Below are 20,541 nucleotides of genomic sequence, written 5' to 3'. Positions count from 1 at the left end.
TTCAAGTGACAAAGTAATAAGGGCATTGTTATCGTCCAAAGTGAACCACGAGAAGTGGAATTCAATGGCCAGTATGAAGGAGTTAGGAAGGTTTGTAAAATGACTTATCATAAAATTTTACAATACAGAAGGAGGTCTTTTGATCCATCATCTGTTTGAGCTCCTGAAAGAGCTAAATCCATTCAATGTAGCTCTCTAAAATTCATACTTTCAAATATGCATCCAACTCTCTTTTGAAACCTTCAATGGAATCCATCTCCATCACTTTCCCAGGCAGCACATTCTAAATCCTACGTCTCGGAGTCACGAAGTTTCTCCTCATCTCACTCCACCTCCCTTGCTGAAAATCTTGAAATTATGACCTAAGCTACTGACATACCAACTACTGGAAACAGAATATCCTTCTTTACCCTGTCAGAATTGTTCATAATTTTGAACATTTCAGTAAGGTCACCTCTTAATCCCTTCTACTTGGACAATGAGCCCAATCTCTCTCATCATTCCTTTTATCTAAAATCCCTCATTCCTAGTATCATTCTAATAAATATGCCCCACACTCGCTCCAGGGCTTGAATATCTTTCCTTAAATAAGTTGCCCAGACCTGAACACTGGTTCAACCAGTGGTTTGGAGAGTTGTTGCCTTGCTTTTCATACTCTATGACCCTATTCATAAACCCAAGGAGCCTAAAAGCCTTCTTAACTGTTTCAATTTGCCTGGCCACTTTCAGAGAATTATGTGCGTGAATCTTGAGATCCCACTACTCCTGCACTCCCCTGAAGCTTGTACTGTCAATGGGGGGCATGATGGCACAGTGGTTAGCACTGCTGCCTCATGAGACCAGAGTTCAATTCCCACTTCAGGCAACTGTCTGTGTGAAGTTTGCACATTCTCCCCGTGTCTCCCACAGTCCAAAAATGTGCAGGTTAGGTGAATTGACCATGCTAAATTGCCCGTAGTGTTAGGTGAAGAGATAAATGTAGGGGAATAGATCTGGATGAGTTGCTCTTTGGAGGACTGGTCGGGCCGAAGGGCCTGTTTCCACACTGTAAGTAATCTATTCAAAACTCGTTTTTTTTTGCTGAAAGCTGTCCATTGGCTCAAGAATATTCTGTCCTTGATTCCATTTCAGAGTGGTAATAAATCAGGCTGGGTTCTGATTGGTCTGGCTTGGTACAGAGATTAAAGGGCATTGAGAGGCCGTTTTGTTTATATGTAAATACATGAGACTTCAGGCTAAAGTGGTAATGTTTTAGAAGTGACCTGTATAAAGAGAAAGTAGAATAGTCAGCTCTCTGGCTGAGCTAAGCAGTTTAGTTTAGTCAGTCCAGAACTGGTTGGGAGTCTCAACAGTAAGTTGTGTGGAAACTCTCTCTTCTGCCCTTTTCACTTCAACCTGTAAGCATCTGACCCTTTTTTATACTGTGTTTGAAAGGGGGTTCGCTTGTTGGGATTGTTGTGTATATTTGGAACAGCATACTTAAGTCTAATTTGGATAGACTGAGTTCTGTAAGGGTTCCTTATTGCGTTCTTCATGTTTCACTGTGTAATTTTGTGAATAGTTTTTTTGTTTGTTTTAAATCTACTGGTCAACCTCGCTAACTTCATCTGAATAATATTCACTGTACACTTACCAAAATAAATTGCAAACTATGGGTTGGGCTGCCTGCTTTAGAATGTTTTGAGTGGTCTGGCCTAGTTGATAACAAACTGAGGGCTTTTTGCAGGATTTTAAACAGCGAGTGGTAGGTGCTAGCGTCTTTATTTCGGGTGTTGGTTTGGTTGGGTAGACAAAGCTTGGGATAATAATGGCTCTTTCAGTCACCAAAAGTTTTCTGGGTGTAGATGCCATGACTTTGGAAAAATAACTCCAGGCTGCAAAATTAGTAGAGAAACTGGAATTGGAACTGCCTGCTTCTGTCAGGGAACGAGAAATAATTACAGCAGTAGCTCAGCATTTAAACTTGCTGGAGAAACCATCAGAATCTATAGAGATGGAAAGAATTCGATTGCAAATGAAATAACTTGAGTTAGAAGGGAGAGATAAGGAAAGGGCAGCAGAAATGAAACAGTTTGAGTTTTGATTAAAAGCAGAAGAGAGGGAAAAAGACAGCAGCAGAACAGAGAGAAAAAGAGAGAGTGGGAGAAGAGAGTGAAAGAGAGAGCAGAGAAAGATAAAGAGAAGCTTTTGAACTTCATTAACTGGCAATTAAAAAGTAAAGCCAGCTTAAAAGGCTGGAGATAAAGGCTGAGGTAGTCTTAGTGAGGAAGCAAGTGAGGATGAGCTAGCCTTTGGTAGTCAGAAGCTGAGGGAGAAACTGTTTGAGATGAGAAGGATGTGGAAGGTTTTACGAGGAATGGCTGAGGGACTTGAGGCTGTTTTCATTGGAGAGAAGAAGACTGAGAGGTGACTTAATAGAGACATATAAGATAATCAGAGGGTTAGATAGGGTGGACAAGGAGAGCCTTTTTCCAAGTATGGTGACAGCGAGCACAAGGGGGCATAGCTTTAAATTGAGGGGTAATAGATATCGGACAGATGTCAGAGGTAGTTTATTTACTCAGAGAGTAATAAGGGTATGGAATGCTTTGCCTGCAATGGTAGTAGATTCGACAACTTTAAGTACATTTAAGTCGTCATTGGACAAGCATATGGATGTTCATGGAATAGTGTAGATGGGCTTCAGATTGGTATGACAGGTCGGCACAGCATTGAGGGCTGAAGGGCCTGTACTGCGCAGTAATGTTCGATGTTTATCTCATTTGAAAAGGTGGCTAAGCAAATGCAGTGGCCAGTGGCAATAGGGTTTTGTTCATCCAATCAAAACATGTAAGTAAGCCTTGTGAAGTATTTGCATCACTATCAGAGGTGGTATCTGGGGAGTATGAAGAGGTGAAAAAAGCCATTTCAAGTGCATGTGAGCTTGTACCAGAAGCCTCAAGACAACGTTTCAGGAATCTAAAGAGGGATCCTAGACAAACCTACACTGAGTTTGAAAGGATCTCACAGAGTAATTTTGATAGATGGTAAAGAGCTTTAAAAATTGAGCAAATCAAGGTGCCCTTAGAGAGGTAATTATTTTGAAAGAACTCAAAAATTCACTGCCTGAAGTAGTGCAAACTCATGTGGAAGAGCAGAGAGTTAAAACAGCAAGATTAGCAGGTGAAGTGGTTGATGATTATGACCTGGTCCTTAAAACGCAGTTTGGCTTCCAGAATCCATTTCAGTCCATGAGGGATAGAAATTGAGGCGAAAAGAATCCTCACATGGAAAGGGAAAAGTAGATCTCAGTGAAGATCATAAGGAAAACTTACCACAGGGTAGAAAAGAAACCCTTGAGGGGGACGAAGAAGTTAAAAAGCTCAGGTGTTTTCATTGTAACAGAGTGGGCTACACCAAGTTACTGTGAGCCAGGAGAAAGTCAGATGAAGGAAAACCAGACATGCCTGGAAGTCTTGTTGGACTAGTAACAAAAAGCACGAGGGAAATTAGACAACTGCCTCAGAGTGTACAAGATGTTCAGAGGTTGATTAGGAGGAAGTGCCAGATCTGCTTAAAAAATATACATGCAAGGGTAAAGTTTAATCATATAGGCCAGGAGCAGAGGTAAGAAGGTTACAATATTAAGAGACTCAGGATCCTCTCAGTTGGTAATGCTGAAGGATGAGAGGTAGTATTGCCAGAAAAGGTACTGGTAACAGGAATTCATGGTGAGATAAAAAGTGCTCAGTTACATAAAATGAGGTTTAGAGAGCCCAGAGAAGCGTGGAGAATTTGTGGTGGGAGTGCTGGACAAACTCTCAACTCTAGGAATATGGTATAGTCCTTGCAAATGATACAGCTGACTCACCAGTAGGCATGCTGCCTAATCTAGTTGAAAAGCCAATGGAGTCACAGGCAACTGAAGACATGGAGAATATTTATCCAGGAATTTCCCTTATTGTGTGATCACAAGATCACAGAGGCACAAGTTGATGCAAATTGGGATCAAAAGGCACAGATAAGGAACTGATATAGTGTTATCAGCTAAGTGGCACAGAGAAGGAACAAATAGGTAAACATGCATGCATCCTTAGCTCTGCTAAGCTGATTGAATTACAGCAGGAAAATTAGAACTTAAAACAGTTATATCAAAAGACATTTACAGAGAAGGAGAGTGAATGCATCCCTGTATATTATTACTTAACAAATGATGTATTAATGAGGAAATGGAGACCATCACACATGTAAGCAGATAAGAAATAGGCAGAGATTCATCTAACTGTTTTGTGAGTAGGGCATACAAAGGGGGTGCTGCAAGTGGTGCACAAGCTATCACTTGGAGGTCATTTCGGATGAGGAAAACACTGGCTAAAATACAAAGTCATTTTTATTGGCTTGGAATACACAAAGATGTAATTGAATTTTGCCAGATGTGTCATACATGTCAGTTAATCAGAAAACTACAGGCAGTAATAAAACCTGCACCTTAAATACCTATTCCACCATTTGAGGAAACTTTCACAAGTTTTGAAAGATTGTGTAGGTCCCCTATCTCAAACAAAAAGTCTGAATTGGACATGCCTCAAATCAAATTGGACAATGAAGAAGTTGTCACAAATTGGGATAAACTATTTAGCTATCTTCCACAGGAAAACTGAAATGATCTGAAAGTGTTATTACTATCACATGGGGGCGATATGCGGAAATAAACTGGGAAGTACTAACTTGACTGTGCATGCTGTAGAGATTGGAGATACGGTTCCGGTTAAGCAACAACCTTATAGGCATAACCCTCTAAAGCTGGCACAGGTTCAGAAGGAGATAGAGCACATTCTCCAAGATGGCATAATCAAAGTGAGTTACAGTGACTAGAGCTCACCCATAGTCATGATGCCAAAGCCAGATGGTACCCAACGGTTATTTGTGAAGTATCGCAAAGTCAATGCCATTACAAAAACTGTTGCATATCCAATTCCACAGTTGGAGACTGTGTCGAGAAAGTGGGAAAGCAGCTTACATTTCTAAGTTGGATTTGCTCTGAGGCTACTGGCAAGTACCTCTGTCAGAGAGAGCAAAGACGATTTCGGCTTTTGAAACGCCAAATGGATTATATCAGTTCGAAGTCATGCCATTTGGTATGAAAAATGCTCCAGCCACATTTCAGAGGTTGACTAATAAAGTCATTGTTGGATTACCCAACTGTGTGGTGTACATTGATGACCTGGTGATTTTTAATCACTCATGGAAGGAACATTTACAACATTTATCAGACTTGTTCGATCAACTTTGGAGGCAGGCTTGGTGGTAAACCTAGCTAAAAATGAATTTGCCAAAGCCTAAGTCACTTTCCTGGGCCATGTTATTGGGCATGGATAAATGGCCCCATGAGATGCAAAACGAAAGTAATTGGGGAATTTCCCACACTGTCAATGAAAAAAGCAGTACTATGGTTCTTGGGATTGAGTGTATTTTACTGAATGCTTGCGCTGAACTTTAGCAGTTTGGCTGCTCCACTCACTGAATTGTTTAAAAAGGGCAAGAAGTTTCAGTGGACAGCGGATTATCAAAAGGAATTTGACAGCCTAAAAACTGCATTGACCATTGCCCCAGTATTAGCCATACTGGACTACATGAAGCCTTTCAAGTTGGCTATTGATGCCAGTGATGTGGGTGTCAGTGCAGTTCTCCTGCAGGAGGATGATGAAGGAGTAGAAAGACACATTGGGCATTTTTCCAGGAAGTTTTAGATTCATCAGCAGAAATATTCAGTGATGGAGAAAGAGACTTTAAGCTTGTTGTGGGCATTACAACATTACAGTGTTTATATTATCAGCAATGCATCTGGGACAATCGTATACACTGATCATAACCCATTGACATTTGTGGAAAAATTTAAGGACAAAAATGCCAGATTCTTTAGATGGAATTTGTTATTGCAGCCATTCAATTTGACAATTGTGCACATCGCAGGTTGCGAAAATGTTATTGCCAATGCATTATCGAGATTTGAATAAGATACGGGGGCATTTGGTGGTGGGTGTGCCATAGCCTGAATTTGCATGTGGTTATGCATGTTTGCATATTTAAAGTTAGTATAGTGTATATGTGTTTAGACGACTAACTGGGTTTTAATGGGTTACAAATGAAGCCATCTTTTGGTATTGATGGTTCTTTTTTTTATGGGGGGAGGTGTCACAAAGCTAGTCCCTTTTTTTCTAAAAGCTATTCCTTGGCTCAAGGATACTCTATCCTTGATATTTTTCAGAGGGGTAATAAACCAGACCGGACTCCGATTAGTTTGGTACAGAGATTAAAGGGCATTAAGAGGCCTTTTGGTTTCTTTGTAAACAGATGAGACTTCAGGCTAAAGTGGTCATGTTTTAGAAGTGACCTGTATAAATAAATGGGAGCAGTCAGCTCTCTGGCTGAGCTGAGCAATTTAGTTCAGTCCAGAACTGGTTGGGAGTTCAACAGTGAGCTATGTGGAAACCTCTTTTCTACACTTCTAACTTCAACCTGTGAGCAACTGACCATTTTTTGTATTGTGTTCTAAAGGGGGTTTGCTTATTGGGACTGTTGTATTTATTTAAGTCTAGTTTGGATAGACTGAGTTCTCTAGGGTTTTTTTATTCTGTTCTTTGTGTTTCATTGTGTAATTTTGTGAATTTTTTAAAATCTGGTTTAAATCTGTTAGTCAACCTTGCTAACTTACTCTGGGTAATTTTCACTGTACACTTACTGAAACAAATTGCAAAGTTATGGTTTGGACTATCTGCTTAAGAATGTTTTGAGTGGTCTGGCCTCGTCCATAACAGTACCATTGAGCCTATGTGGTCTTTCCCTGTTTCTTCTACCAGAAAGCATTACCTCACACTTCTCCACACTGACATTCATTATTCTCCCTAGCTTAGTATCATCTGAAAATTGGAGATTTTGCCCTCAACATCTCCACATTGTTTATATAAATCAGAAAAAGCAAACACTCCAACATTAATCCCTGTGGAACACCACTTTTCTGATTAAAAAATTTATTCATCCTTTGATCAATAATATCACATAAACATGTTGTAAAGGTTTTGTTGTAGGGAAGAGGATAAGGAAGGACAAGTGTCAGGTAGTACAAATAATGGAAGATGATAGAGACAATAAGAGTGAGGTTGAAGGAGAGGGAGACAATTCTCAAAGTACCCTCCTTAAATTTGACTAGCGACTTCAGAAATATTGGAACAATTAAACACTTATGTTCTCATTTCAAGAAACATCAGTTGGAGGATCTTATAAAACTACTTTTGATTTTGTTATGATTTGATTTGATTTATTATCATCACATGTGCCTAGGTACAGTGAAAAGTTTTGTTTTGCATGCAGAACAGGCAGATCATACCATACAAAGTGCATAAGGGTAATAGAACAGAGCTAGGAATACAATATTACGGCTGCAGAGAAGGTACACGAGAAGTTTGAAATTTGACTCATTAAGTTTGAAATTTGAGAAGTCATTCAGAAATCTAATAACTTGTTAAGTACAAGGTAATGTATAAACTAATCTGTACTACATTAGCAAGACATGAGGCAGATGTAGGAGAGTCGGGATTAATAAATTTGCATTCTTATCATAAAAATAAAACAAAATATTGCATATGAATCCCGGAAAACAAGTTTGGGTTGAGACAGATTCAGTACATGCTGGAAAATCATTTGATTGAACCTAGTCAAAACGAGTGAAGTTCATAAATGCTGATAGTTCCTCAGTGAGAGGAAAAATTAGATTCTTTATAGATTATAAAAAGATAAATGTGTTCAGATATTGACTGCACCTCATTCCTTTTGAAGATTGATCTATTGAAGGGGTATGGAAAGAGCCATTAACTCAAGGTCAAAAGGAATATCCATTTTGTGACCAAACTGGTCATTTATCTCTCCACCCTTCGGCCACTCTGCCTGTATTCTTGATGAAGGCTTTTTCCTGCTCCTCGGATGCTGCCTGAACTGCTGTGCTTTTCCAGCACCACCCTAATCTAGACTCTGGTTTCCAGCATCTGCAGTCATTGTTTTTACCTGGTCATACTAATGTCAAGTAAAGACAAGTGATGTCATTTGTGTTCAAGAATGTCCCAGCCACATTTCAGAGGCTTATGAATCAAGTGCTGGATCAGTGGTGCTGGAAGAGCACTGCAGTTCAGGCAGCATGCTCGTTGGATGCTGCCTGAACTGCTGTGCTCTTCCAGCACCACTGATCCAGAATCTGGTTTCCAGCATCTGCAGTCATTGTTTTTACCTCTTATGAATCAAGTGAACTAACATAAAGTGAGGCTTGCAAATGTGTAATTAATTCAGATGATGTTGGTGATATTCAATAACATGAGTCGAGTATATGAGATGAGTAGAAGACCTGTTTAAGCAATTATTGTTAGTTGACGCAGAAATATTAGAAACAATTTCCGTATCACTGATTTAAGACTCAAATAGACTGCAGCAATTCAAGGAGGCAGTTCACCACCATCTTCTCAAGGGCAATGAGGGATTGTTAATTAATGTTGCATCTGCCAAAGGCATCCACATCCTGAAAACTAACATAAAAAATGTGTCTTGGTTCTGGATTATTAGTCCAATGACATTCCCACTATGTCACTGACTCCCCTAAATTCATTTATATAGTTCTGAAGGCTGCAGGCATTCAGTTAAAAAGTCTTCAATGCTGTATTTTCAGAACTTTATTCCTACTCTGGCTCATTTTGCTGGTGCATTTAATTGTTGGCTAGTCTTCAAAGCCAACATTCTATGAATGGTTGAAATGAAATAAATTCTGTCTTTCATGCTCACATGCTAGTTGCCATTTTTCAAGAAATAAGAGAATGATCAAAGAAAAAGTAAGGCCAATCAGGGATAGCATAGGGAACTTGTGTATAGAGTCTGAGGAGGTAGGGGAAGCCCTAAATGAATCTTTTGCTTCAGTCTTTACTCAAGAAAAGACATTGTAGTGAATGAAACCATTGAGGAGCAGGTAAGCATTGAGGAAGCTGATGTGCTGAAAATTTTGACAAAAATTAAGATCAGATTTGTCCTCGGCTGCTTTGGGAAGCAAGAAATGTGATTGCAAAGATCTTTGCATCCTCGCTCTCCACCAGAGTCGTACCTGAGGACTGGAGGGAGGCAAATGTAATTCCTCTCTTCAAGAAAGGAAATAGGGAAATCCCCAGCAATTACAGACCAGTTAGTCTCACATCTGTCATCTGCAAGGTGTTAGAAAGGATTCTGAGGGATAGGATTTATGACCATCTGGAAGAGCATGGCTTGATTAATTGCAGCTGAAAATGTGTTGCTGGAAAAGCGCAGCAGGTCAGGCAGCATCCAAGGAACAGGAAATTCGACGTTTCGGGCATAAGCCCTTCATCAGGAATTTCCTGTTCCTTGAATGCTGCCTGACCTGCTGCGCTTTTCCAGCAACACATTTTCAGCTCTGATACTCCAGCATCTGCAGACCTCACTTTCTCCTTGATTAATTGCAGTCAGCATGGCTTTGTGAGGGGCAGGTCATGCCTCACAAAACTTATTGAGTTCTTTGAGGATGTTACAAGTTAAGTTGATGAGGGCCGAGCGGTGGATATGGTGTATATGGACTTCAGTAAGGCATTTGATAAGGTTCCCCATGGTAAGCTCTTTCAGAAGGTCAGGAGGAATGGGATACAGGGAAATTTAGCTGTCTGGTTACAGAATTGGCTGGTCGACAGAAGACAGCGAGTGGTAGTGGAAGGAAAGTATTCTGCCTGGAAGTCAGTGGTGAGTGGTGTTCCACAAGGCTCTGTTCTTGGGCCTCTACTCTTTGTAATTTTTATTAATGACTTGGATGAGTTAGCAAGTTTGCAGATGACACAAAGGTTGGAGGTGTCGTTGACAGTATAGGCTGCAGCGGGACATTGACAGGATGCAGAGATGAGCTGAGAGGTGGCAGATGAGTTCAACCTGGATAAATGCAAAGTGATGCATTTTGGAAGGTTGAACTTGAAAGTTGAGTACAGGATTAAAGACAGGATTCTTGGCAGTGTGGAGGAACAGCAGGATCTTGGTGTGCGGGTACATGGATCCCTTAAAATTGCCACCCAAGTGGACAGGGCTGTTAAGAAAGCATATGGTGTTTTGGCTTTCATTAACAGGGGGATTGAGTTTAAGAGCCGTGAGATTTTGTTGCAGCTCTATAAAACTTTGGTTAGACCGTACTTGGAATATTGTGTCCAGTTCTGGTTGACCTATTATAGGAAAGATGTGGATGCTTTGGAGAGGGTTCAGAGGAGGTTTACCAGGATGCTGCCTGGAATGGAGGGTTTATTTTACGAAGAGAGGTTGACTGAGCTCAGACTTTTTTCATTGGAAAAAGAAGGAAGAGAGGGGACCTAACTGAGGTATACAAGATAACGAGAGGCATAGATAGAGTTGATAGCCAGAGACCTTTTCCCAGGGCAGAAATTGTTAACATGAGGGGTCATAGTTTTAAGCTGTTTGGCTGCAAATGTGTTGCTGGTCAAAGCACAGCAGGTTAGGCAGCATCTCAGGAATAGAGAATTCGACGTTTCGAGCATAAGCCCTTCATCAGGAATCCTGATGAAGGGCTTATGCTTGAAACGTCGAATTCTCTATTCCTGAGATGCTGCCTAACCTGCTGTGCGTTGACCAGCAACACATTTGCAGCTGTGATCTCCAGCATCTGCAGACCTCATTTTTTACTTAAGCTGTTTGGCGGAAAGTATAGAGGGGATGTCAGAGGTGGGTTCTTTACACAGAGAGTTGTGGGAGCATGGAATGTGTTGCCAGCAGCAGTTGAGGAAGAGAGGTCACTGGGGATATTTAAGAGACTGCTGGACATGCACGATGGCACAGTGGTTAGCACTGCTGCCTTACAGTGCCAGAGACCCGGGTACAATTCCTGCCTCAGGCAACTGATTGTGTGGAGTTGTACACTCTTCCCCTGTCTGCGTGGGTTTCCTCCGGGTGCTCCGGTCTCCTCCCACAGTCCAAAAATGTGCAACTTAGGTGAATTGACCATGCTAAATTGCCCATAGTGGTAGGTGCAGGGGTAAATGTAGGTGAATGGGTCTGGTTGGGTGAGCGTCGGTGTGGACTTGTTGGGCCAAAGGGCCTGTTTCCACACTGTAAGAAATCTAATCATGCATATGGTCACAGAAATTTGAGCGTTTGTACATTAGGTTTACCTTACATGAGGATCAATGGTTGGCACAACATCGTGGGCTGAAGAGCCTGTTCTGTGCTGTACTGTTCTATGTTCTAAGTCCGTACGTGGACTGTTTCTTTTTTCATGAATATTCAATTTTTTTTCTAGTCCTAATTATATCTCTTGCAGAACACTGAACCTAGCATGGTTCCAGTGGGGATAATTCCAATGTCCCAGCTTTTTCTTAACCCAAATTTGGCGCTACATGCCTCAAAATTCATTTCTCCCTCACCAGTCATTTTAACACACAAATTCTAGTGTCTGGTCTTATTTCCCTTATGGCATTTTGCTTTTACATTATTGGTTGTAAGCTATATTTCTTGCAAATGTTGCATGCAAATATTATATGCCAACTGATATTCTTACCCAGTTAGGGATTTCTGGCAAACCTCCAGTTGCTCCTGCAAGTGGGGTAGGAGCTGTCCCATCGTGTCATCTCCCACACAGCATTGAACCACTGTTGGAATTTCATGAGCTCGTTGCATAATTTTTATCCAAGATTTATCGACATTTTGAAAACGTTTTGCTTCCTAGAAAAGTAATGATCAAATCCATCAACTACGGAGCTTTGAAACTAATTGTGGGGAAGTCTTATGTCTGGGGGCGAGTGCCATACCTCTGATTCAAGCTCTGGGTCAAGATCCACTCCAGGATTTTAAAGACAAGAAAAGTAAGTCACACTTTGATTAAAGATGTGAAGAATCAACTTATAAATCGCTGGCAAGTGAGGAGGAGTTGTATTATTGCTAGACTATTAATCCAGCAACCCAGGTTCAAATCTTGCCATGAATAGTACAAGTTAACTTGAATAAAAATATGGAATTAAGAGTCTAATTATAGCTATTTAACCATTATTGATTGTCAGGCAAAAAAGAGTCTAATGCTCTTCAGGGAAGGAATCTACTATCCTCACATGGTCTGACTCACATGTGACTCAGGATCCACAACAAGTATCTCTTAATTACCCTCTGGGCAGGGACAAATGCTGGCTTAGGCGGTGATGTCAAAAACCCACAACAGAATGAAACAAAGAACTGGAGAGATTCTGGTCAGTCATATGATTGAAGAAAATTGCACTCTTGACCATCACTATTCATAGTTCCGGACTACAGTGTGGATGCGAGCATGCATATTCCAAAGTAATTTTGGATTCCTTTGCAATGTAGGGGTGAAAAGCCAAATCACCCCAGTAAGAATGGAGATTAAATCCTGTGGTGTTAGTGTCCACACTGGTCCACATTGGCTGCCCAGCTAACTGCACTCTCAAACAGGGAATCCATGTTGTTGTGGTAACATGCACTTCCTCTTTGATTTAATTCCAAAAGTATTGAATTTCCTTGATGATTTTGATGCATAATTGGGGCAAGAAACTGATCATTGGAAGAAAACTGGGCATTCTTTATCCATAAATTGCTGCTCCTCAACTTGCTCTTTCCCATAATCTGCACTCTTTGTTGGTTATTGGGTCAGATCTTGTGAATACAACTGCTTTGTAAGCTCTGGGTGCCCCACTTCCACTTAAAACAGTTGTAAGAGATGCTTGTAATGGATTTATTGCAAGACAGTTTGGAATGTCCGTACCTCACTAAGCTGACAGAATCTGATTGTCTTCTGGAGTAAACCTATTCCTTGGATTTTTCTGTGGTTTTCCAAATCTCAATGTTGAACTCAAAATTGATAGCCTTTTCCCGTGTACGATCTTTCTTGGATTGTGAAAGACAATTCTATCGCTGATAGGTCTGGCCGACCCATTGTCTCAGCATACTCCTGCTGAACTCATCTCTACCTACCTCGACACTGTCCTATTCCCCCCTAGTCCAAGAACTCCCCACATACGTTCGAGACACCACCCACGCCCTCCACCTCCTCCAAGACTTCCGTTTCCCCGGCCCCAAACGCCTCATCGTCACCACGGATATTCAATCCCTCTACACCTCCATCCGCCATGACTAGGGCCTCCAAGCCCTCCGTTTTTTTCCTCTCCCGACGTCCCCAACAGTACCCTTCCAACAACACTCTCATTCGTTTGGCCAAACTGGTCCTCACCCTTAACAATTTCTCCTTCGAATCCTCCCACTTCCTCTAGACCAAAGGGGTAGCCATGGGCACACATATGGGCCCCAGCTATGCCTGTCTCTTTGTTGGCAATGTAGAACAGTCGATCTTCTGTAATTACACCAGCACTTCTCCCCAACTCTTCCTCCATTACATTGATGACTGCATTGGTGTCACCTTGTGCTCCCGTGAGGAGGTTGAGCAATTCATCAACTTCACCAACACATTCCACCCTGACCTTAAATTTACCTGGATCATCTTTGACACCTCCCTCCCCTCCTTGGACCTCTCCATCTCCATTAATAACGACTGACTTGACACTGACATTTTTTACAAACCCACCAACTTCCACAGCTACCTGGGTTACACCTCTTCCCACCCTACCTCTTGCAAAAATGCCATCCCGTATTCCCAATTCCTCCGCCTGCGCCGTATCTGCTCCCAGGAGGACCAGTTCCACTACAGAACACACCAGGTGGCCTCCTTCTTTGGAGACCCCAATTTCCCTTCCCATGTGGTTAAAGATGCCCTCCAATGAACTCGTCCACATCCCGTACCTCTGCCCTCAGACCCCACCGCTCCAACCGTAACAAGGACAGAATGCCCCTGGTGCTCACCTTCCACCCTACCAACCTTCGCATAAACCAAATCATCCAACGACATTTCCTCCACCTCCAAAAAGACCCCACTACCAGGGATATGTTTCCCTCCCCGTCCCTTTCCGCCTTCCACAAAGACTGTTCCCTCCGTGATTACATGGTCAGGTCCACGCCCCCCTACAACCCACCCTCCCATCCTGGCACCTTCCCCTGCCACTGCAGGAATTGCAAAACCTGCGCCCACACCTCCTCCCTCACCTCCATCCAAGGCCCCAAAGGGGCCTTTCACATCCATCAAAGTTTTACCTGCACATCCACCAATATCATTTATTGTATCCGTTGCTCCCGATGCGGTCTCCTCTACATTGGAGAGACTGGACGCCTCCTAGCAGAGTGCTTTAGGGAACATCTCTGGGACACCCGCACCTATCAACCACACCGCCCTGTGGCCCAACATTTCAACTCCCTCTCCCACTCTGCCAAGGACATGAAGATCCTGGGCCTCCTCCACCGCCGCTCCCTCACCATCAGATGCCTGGAGGAAGAACGCCTCATCTTTCGCCTCTGAACACTTCAACCCCAGGGCATCAATGTGGACTTCAACAGCTTCCTCATTTCCCCTTCCCCCACCTCACCCCAGTTCCAAACTTTCAGCTCAGCACTGTTCCCATGACTTGTCCTACTTGCCTGTCTTCTTTTCCAGCTATCCACTCCACCTCCTCCCTGACCTATCACCTTCATCCCCTCCCCCACTCACCTATTGTACTCTATGCTACTTTCTTCCCACCCCCACCCTCCTCTCATTTATCTCTCCACCCTTCAGGCATTCTGCCTATTTTCCTGATGAAGGGCTTTTGCCCGAAACGTTGATTTTACTGCTCCTCGGATGCTGCCGGAACTGCTGTGCTTTCCAGCACCACTAATCCAGAACATCAAAAGTTATTAAAACTGAAAAAGTTTGTATTTTTAGATTCATGAACAAGTCCATGTCAGCAAATCTGGAAAGCATTCATCACATTGTCTTCACAGTCCATGGTGTAAAAACTGACAGAATGCTATCTTATGTAGAATCCTATAGCTTTGAGATGAAAGTGTAGATTTTATATAAGAACATAAGTAAAGGGGAACGAGGAAGAGAATACGGCCCCTCAAAGATCAGCAAGGCAGCGTATGTGTGGAGCCACGGATGATGGAGGAGATACTAAACGAGTATTTTGCAAGAGTGTTTACTGTGGAAAAGGACATGGAAGATATAGAACAGAGGGAAATATAAGGGACCATCTTGAAAAATGTCCATATTACAGAAGAGGAAGTGCTAGATGTCTAGAAATGCATAAAAGTATGCCTGACATTGGTGGTGGGCAAGTTGTTGGAGGGAATTCTGAGGGACAGGATGTAAATGTTTTTGGAAAGGGAAGTACTGATCAGGGATAGTCAACATGGCTTTGTGCATGGGAAATCACGTCTCACAAACTTGATTGAGTTTTTTGAAGAAGTAACAAAGAGGATTGATGACGGCAGAGTGGTAGACATGATCGGTACGGACTTCAGTAAGACATTTGACAAGGTTGCCCATGGGACACTAGTTAGCAAGGTTAGATCTCATGGAATACAGGGAGAACTAACCACTTACATACAGGACTGGCTCAAAGATAGAAGACAGAGGTGGAGGTTTGTTTTCAGACTGGAGGCCTGCGACTGATGGAGTAACATAAGGATCAGTGCTGGGTCCACTACTTTTCGTCATTTATATAAATAATTTGGATTGGAGCATAAGAGGTATAGTTAGCAAGTTTGCAGATGACACCAAAATTGGAGGTGTGGTGGACAGTGAAGAATGTTATCTCAGATTACATAAAAGTAGAATCACATATAGATAGGATAGTGAAGAATGTATTTGGCATGCTTTCGTTTATTGGTCAGAGTATTGAGTACAGGAGTTGGGAGGTCATGTTGCGGCTGTACCGGACATTGATTAGGCTACTGTTGGAATATTGCATGCACTTCTGGTCTTCTTCCTATCAGAAGGATGTTGTGAAACTTAGAATCATCGAGATGAACAGTATGGAAACAGACCGTTCGGTCCAACCTGTCCATGCTGACCAGATATCCCAATCCAATCTAGCTCCACCTGCCAGCACTCGGCCCATATCCCTCCAAACCCTTCCTATTCATATACCCATCCAAATGCCTCTTAAATGTTGCAATTGTACCAGCCTCCACCACTTCCTCTGGCAGCTGATTTCATACACGTACCACCCTCTGCGTGAAAAGGTTGCCCCATAGGTCTCTTATATCTTTCTCCTCTCACCCTAAACCTATGCCCTCTCATTCTGGACTCCCCGACCCAGGGAAAATACTTTGCCTATTTACCCAATCCATGCCCCTCATAATTTTGTAAACCTCTATAAGGTCACCCCTCAGCCTCCAACGCTTCAGGGAAAACAGCCTCAGCCTGTTCAGTCTCTCCCCATAGGTCAAATCCTTCAACCCTGGCAACATTCTTGTAAATCTTTTCTGAACCTTTTCAAGTTTCACAACATCTTTCCGACAGGAAGGAGACCAGAATTGCACGGAGGATTCCAACAGTGGCCTAACCAATGTCCTGTACAGTAGAAACATGACCTCCCAACTCCTATACTCAATACTCTGACCAATAAAGGAAAGCATATCAAACGCCTTCTTCACTATCCTATCAACCTGCAACTTCACTTTCAAGGAGTTATGAACTTGTACTCAAGGTCTCTTTGTTCAGCAACACTCCCTCGGACCTTATCATTAAGTGCATAAGTTCTGCTAAAATTTGCTTTCCCAAAATGCAGCACTTTGCATTTATCTGAATTATACTCCATCTGCCACTTCTCAGCCCATTGGCCCATCTGGTCAAGATCCTGTTGTAATCTGAAGTAACCTTCTTCGCAATCCACTACACCTCCAATTTTGGCGTCATCTGCAAACTTACTAACTGTATCATTTGTGTTTTCATTCAAATCATTTATGTAATTGTCAAAAAATAGAGGACCCAGCACCAACCCTTGTGGTACTCCACTGGTTACCGGTCTCCAGTCTGAAAAACAACCCTCTACCACTACCCTCTGTCTTCTACCTTTGAGCTAGTTCTGTATCCAAATGGCTAGTTCTCCCTTTATTCTATGAGATCTAACCTTGCTAACCAGTCTCACATGGGGAACCTTGTCAAACGCCTTACTGAAATCCATGTAGATCACATCTACTGCTCTGCCCTCATCAATCCTTTTTGTTATTTCTTCAAAAAACATGATTTCCCACCCACAAAGCCATGTTAACTATCCCTAATCAGTCTTTGCCTTTCCAAATACATGTACATCCTGTCCCTCAGGATTCCTTCCAACAACTTGCCCACCACTGACGTCAGGCTCACTGCTCTATAATTCCCTGGCTTGTCCTTACTACCCTTCTTAAACAGTGGCACTACCTTAGCCAATCTCCAGTCTTCCGGCACCTCACCTGCGACTATCGATGATACAAATTATTCAGCAAGCGGCCCAGCAATCAGTTCCCTAGCTTCACATAGGATTGTAGGGTATACCTGGTCAGGTCCTGGAGATTTATCCACCTTTATGCATTTCAAGACATCCAACACATCCTCCTCTGTAATATGGACATTTTGCAAGGTTTCACTATCTATTTAGTAAAAAATGAGGTCTGCAGATGCTGGAGATCACAGCTGCAAATGTGTTGCTGGTCAAAGCACAGCAGGCCAGGCAGCATCTCAGGAATAGAGAATTCGACGTTTCGAGCATAAGCCCTTCATCAGGAATAAGAGATTTTCACTATCTATTTTGCTACTTTCAATATCTTCCATATCCTTTTCCATAAGTAAATACTGATGCAAAATATTCATTTAGTATCTCCCCAATTTTCTGCGGCTCCATACAAAGACCGCTTTGCTGATCTTTGAGGGGGCCTATTCTCTCCCTAGTTACCCTTCTGACCTTAATATATTTATAAAAACCCTGTGGATTCTCCTTAATTCTATTTGCCAAAGCTATTTCATGTCCCCTTTTTGCCCTCCTGATTTGCCTCTTAAGTATACTCCTCCTGCCTTTATACTCTTCTCAGGATTCACTCGATCTATCCTGTCTATACCTGACAGATGCTTCCTTCTTTTTCTTAACCAAACCCTCAATTTCTTTAATCATACAGCATTCCCTATACCTATCAGCATTTCCTTTCTCCCTAACAGGAATATACTTGCACTAGATTCTCATTATCTCATTCTTGAAGGCTTCCCATTTTCCAGCCGTCCCTTTGCCTGCGAACATCTGCCCCCAATCAGCTTTTGAAAGTTCTTGCCTAATACTGTCAAAATTGGCCATTCTCCAATTTAGAACTTTAACTTATAGATCTGGTCTATCTTTTTCCATCAGTATTTTAAATCTAATAGAATTATGGTCGCTGGCCCCAAAGTGCTCCCCCACTGACACCTCACTCACCTGCCCTGCCTTATTTCCCAAGAGTAGGTCAAGTTTTGCACCTTCTCGAGAAGGTACATCCACATACTGATCAGACAGTTTTCTCGTACATACGAAACAAATTTCTCTCCATCTAAACCCTTAACACTATGGCAGTCCCTGTCTATGTTTGGAAAGTTAAAATCCCCTACCATACCCTCCCTATTTTTCTTTCAGACAGCCAAGATCTCCTTACAAGTTTGTTTCTCAGTTTCCCTCTGAGTATTAGGGGATCTATAATACAATCCCAATAAGGTGATCATCCCTTTCTTAATTCTCAGTTCCATCCAAATAACTTCCCTGGATGTATTTCCAGGAATGTCCTCCCTCAGCACAGCTGTAACATTATTCCTCATCAAAAATGCGCCCCCCCCCCTCCTCTATTGCCTCCCTTTCTATCCTTCCTGTAGCATTTGTATCCTGGAACATTAAGCTGCCAATCCTGCCCATCCCTGAGCCATGTTTCTGTAATTGCTATGATATCCCAGTCCCATGTTTCTAATCATGCCCTGAGTTCATTTGCCTTCCCTGTTAGGCCCCTTGCATTGAAATAAATGCAGTTTAATTTATTAGTCCTACCTTGTCCCTGCCTGTCCTGACTGTTTGACTCGCCTCTATACTCAACTGTACCAGTCTCAGATTGATCTCTTTCCTATCTCCCTGGGTCCCCCTCCTCCCCCCACATTACTAGTTTAAAACCTCCCAAGCAGTGTATTAGTCCCTTTCCAATTTAGTGCAATCCGTCCTTCCTTTACAGGTCACTTCTACTCCAAAAGAGACTTCAATGATCCAAAAATGTGAATCTTTCTCACACACACCAGTTCCTCAGCCATACATTCATCTGCTTTACCTCCTATTCCTGCCCTCACTAGTTTGTAGCACCAGGAGTTATCCAGATATTACTACTCTCAAGGACCTCCTTTTTAAATTCCTGCCTAACTCTCTGCAATCTCCCTTTAGAATCTCAACCATTTCCCTTCCTATGCCATTGGTTCCAATGTGGACAATGACCTCTTGCTGGCCCCTCTCCCCCTTGAGAACATTCTGCACCCTCTCTGAGACATCCTTGATCCTGGCACCAGGGAAGCAACACATCATTCCGATTTTTTGCTGCTAGCCACAGAAACGTCTGTCTGTACCTCGGAGTAGAGAGTCCCCTAACACAATTGATCTCTTGGTACCCCTCGTTGCATTAGAGCCAGTCTCAATACCAGAATCTTGGCTGTTTGTGCTACATTCCCCAGAGAATTCATCACCCCCTACATTTTCCAAAACAGCATACTTGTTTGAAATGGGTATAGCCAGAGAAGGCTCCTGCACTAGTTGCCTACTTCTGTTACCTTTCCTGGAGTTAACCCATCTATGTGACTATATCTGAGACGTCCCCCCTTCCTATAACTGCCATCAATCACATACTGTTGCCGTGGCAAATTCCTCATTGCTTCTAACTGTCTCTCCAACTGTTCCAGTCAATATGATAAGATTCACAACAACAAGCATTTATTGCAGATATAATATGCTGTAACCTTTAAACTCTCTTTAAACTCCCACCATCTGACAAGAAAGGCCATTTTTGCTTCTTCCCAATCTACAGATCCAGAAAATACCACCATCTTATTCCTCTAAAAAACACTGCCCTGGTTAAATTAATAGTTATGGCTTATATTTTAAGTTTAATCAAGAGACATATCTCAAAAAACATGTAAAAAATGAGGTCTGCAGATGCTGGAGATCACAGCTGAAAATGTGTTGCTGGTTACAGCACAGCAGGTTAGGCAGCATCCTAGGAACAGGAAATTCGACGTTTCGGGCATAAGCCCTTCATCAGGAATGAGGAGAGTGTGCCAAGCAGGCTAAGATAAAAGGTAGGGAGGAGGGACTTGGGGGAGGGGCGATGGAGATGTGATAGGTGGAAGGAGGTCAAGGTGAGGGTGATAGGCCGGAGTGGCGTGAGGGCGGAGAGGTCAGGAAGAAGATTGCAGGTTAGGAGGGCGGTGCTGAGTTGAGGGAACCGACTGAGACAAGGTGGTGGGAGGGGGAATGAGGAAACTGGAGAAATCTGAGTTCATTCCTTGTGGTTGGAGGGTTCCCAGGCGGAAGATGAGGCGCTCCTCCTCCAGCCGTCGTGTTGTTATGTTCTGCCGGTGGAGGAGTCCATTGACCTGCATGTCCTCGGTGGAGTGGG

At 42.6% G+C, this 20,541-nt stretch overlaps 1 protein-coding gene across 1 annotated transcript in view; it reads right to left on the bottom strand.

Moving 5' to 3' along the window:
* Positions 1-20,541, bottom strand: part of LOC132834399 (dynein axonemal heavy chain 8-like) — a 1,143,262-nt gene that overhangs the window by 480,536 nt on the left and 642,185 nt on the right. Inside the window, exon 37 of the mRNA XM_060853284.1 lies at positions 11,576-11,739. Coding sequence (XP_060709267.1) covers positions 11,576-11,739 — 164 coding nt within the window. The remainder of the gene's footprint in view (positions 1-11,575; positions 11,740-20,541) is intronic.

Source organism: Hemiscyllium ocellatum, chromosome 3 (genome assembly GCF_020745735.1).
Source record: "Hemiscyllium ocellatum isolate sHemOce1 chromosome 3, sHemOce1.pat.X.cur, whole genome shotgun sequence".
NCBI classification, from domain to species: Eukaryota; Metazoa; Chordata; class Chondrichthyes; order Orectolobiformes; family Hemiscylliidae; genus Hemiscyllium; species Hemiscyllium ocellatum.
This window is presented reverse-complemented; position numbering and strand designations above follow the sequence as displayed.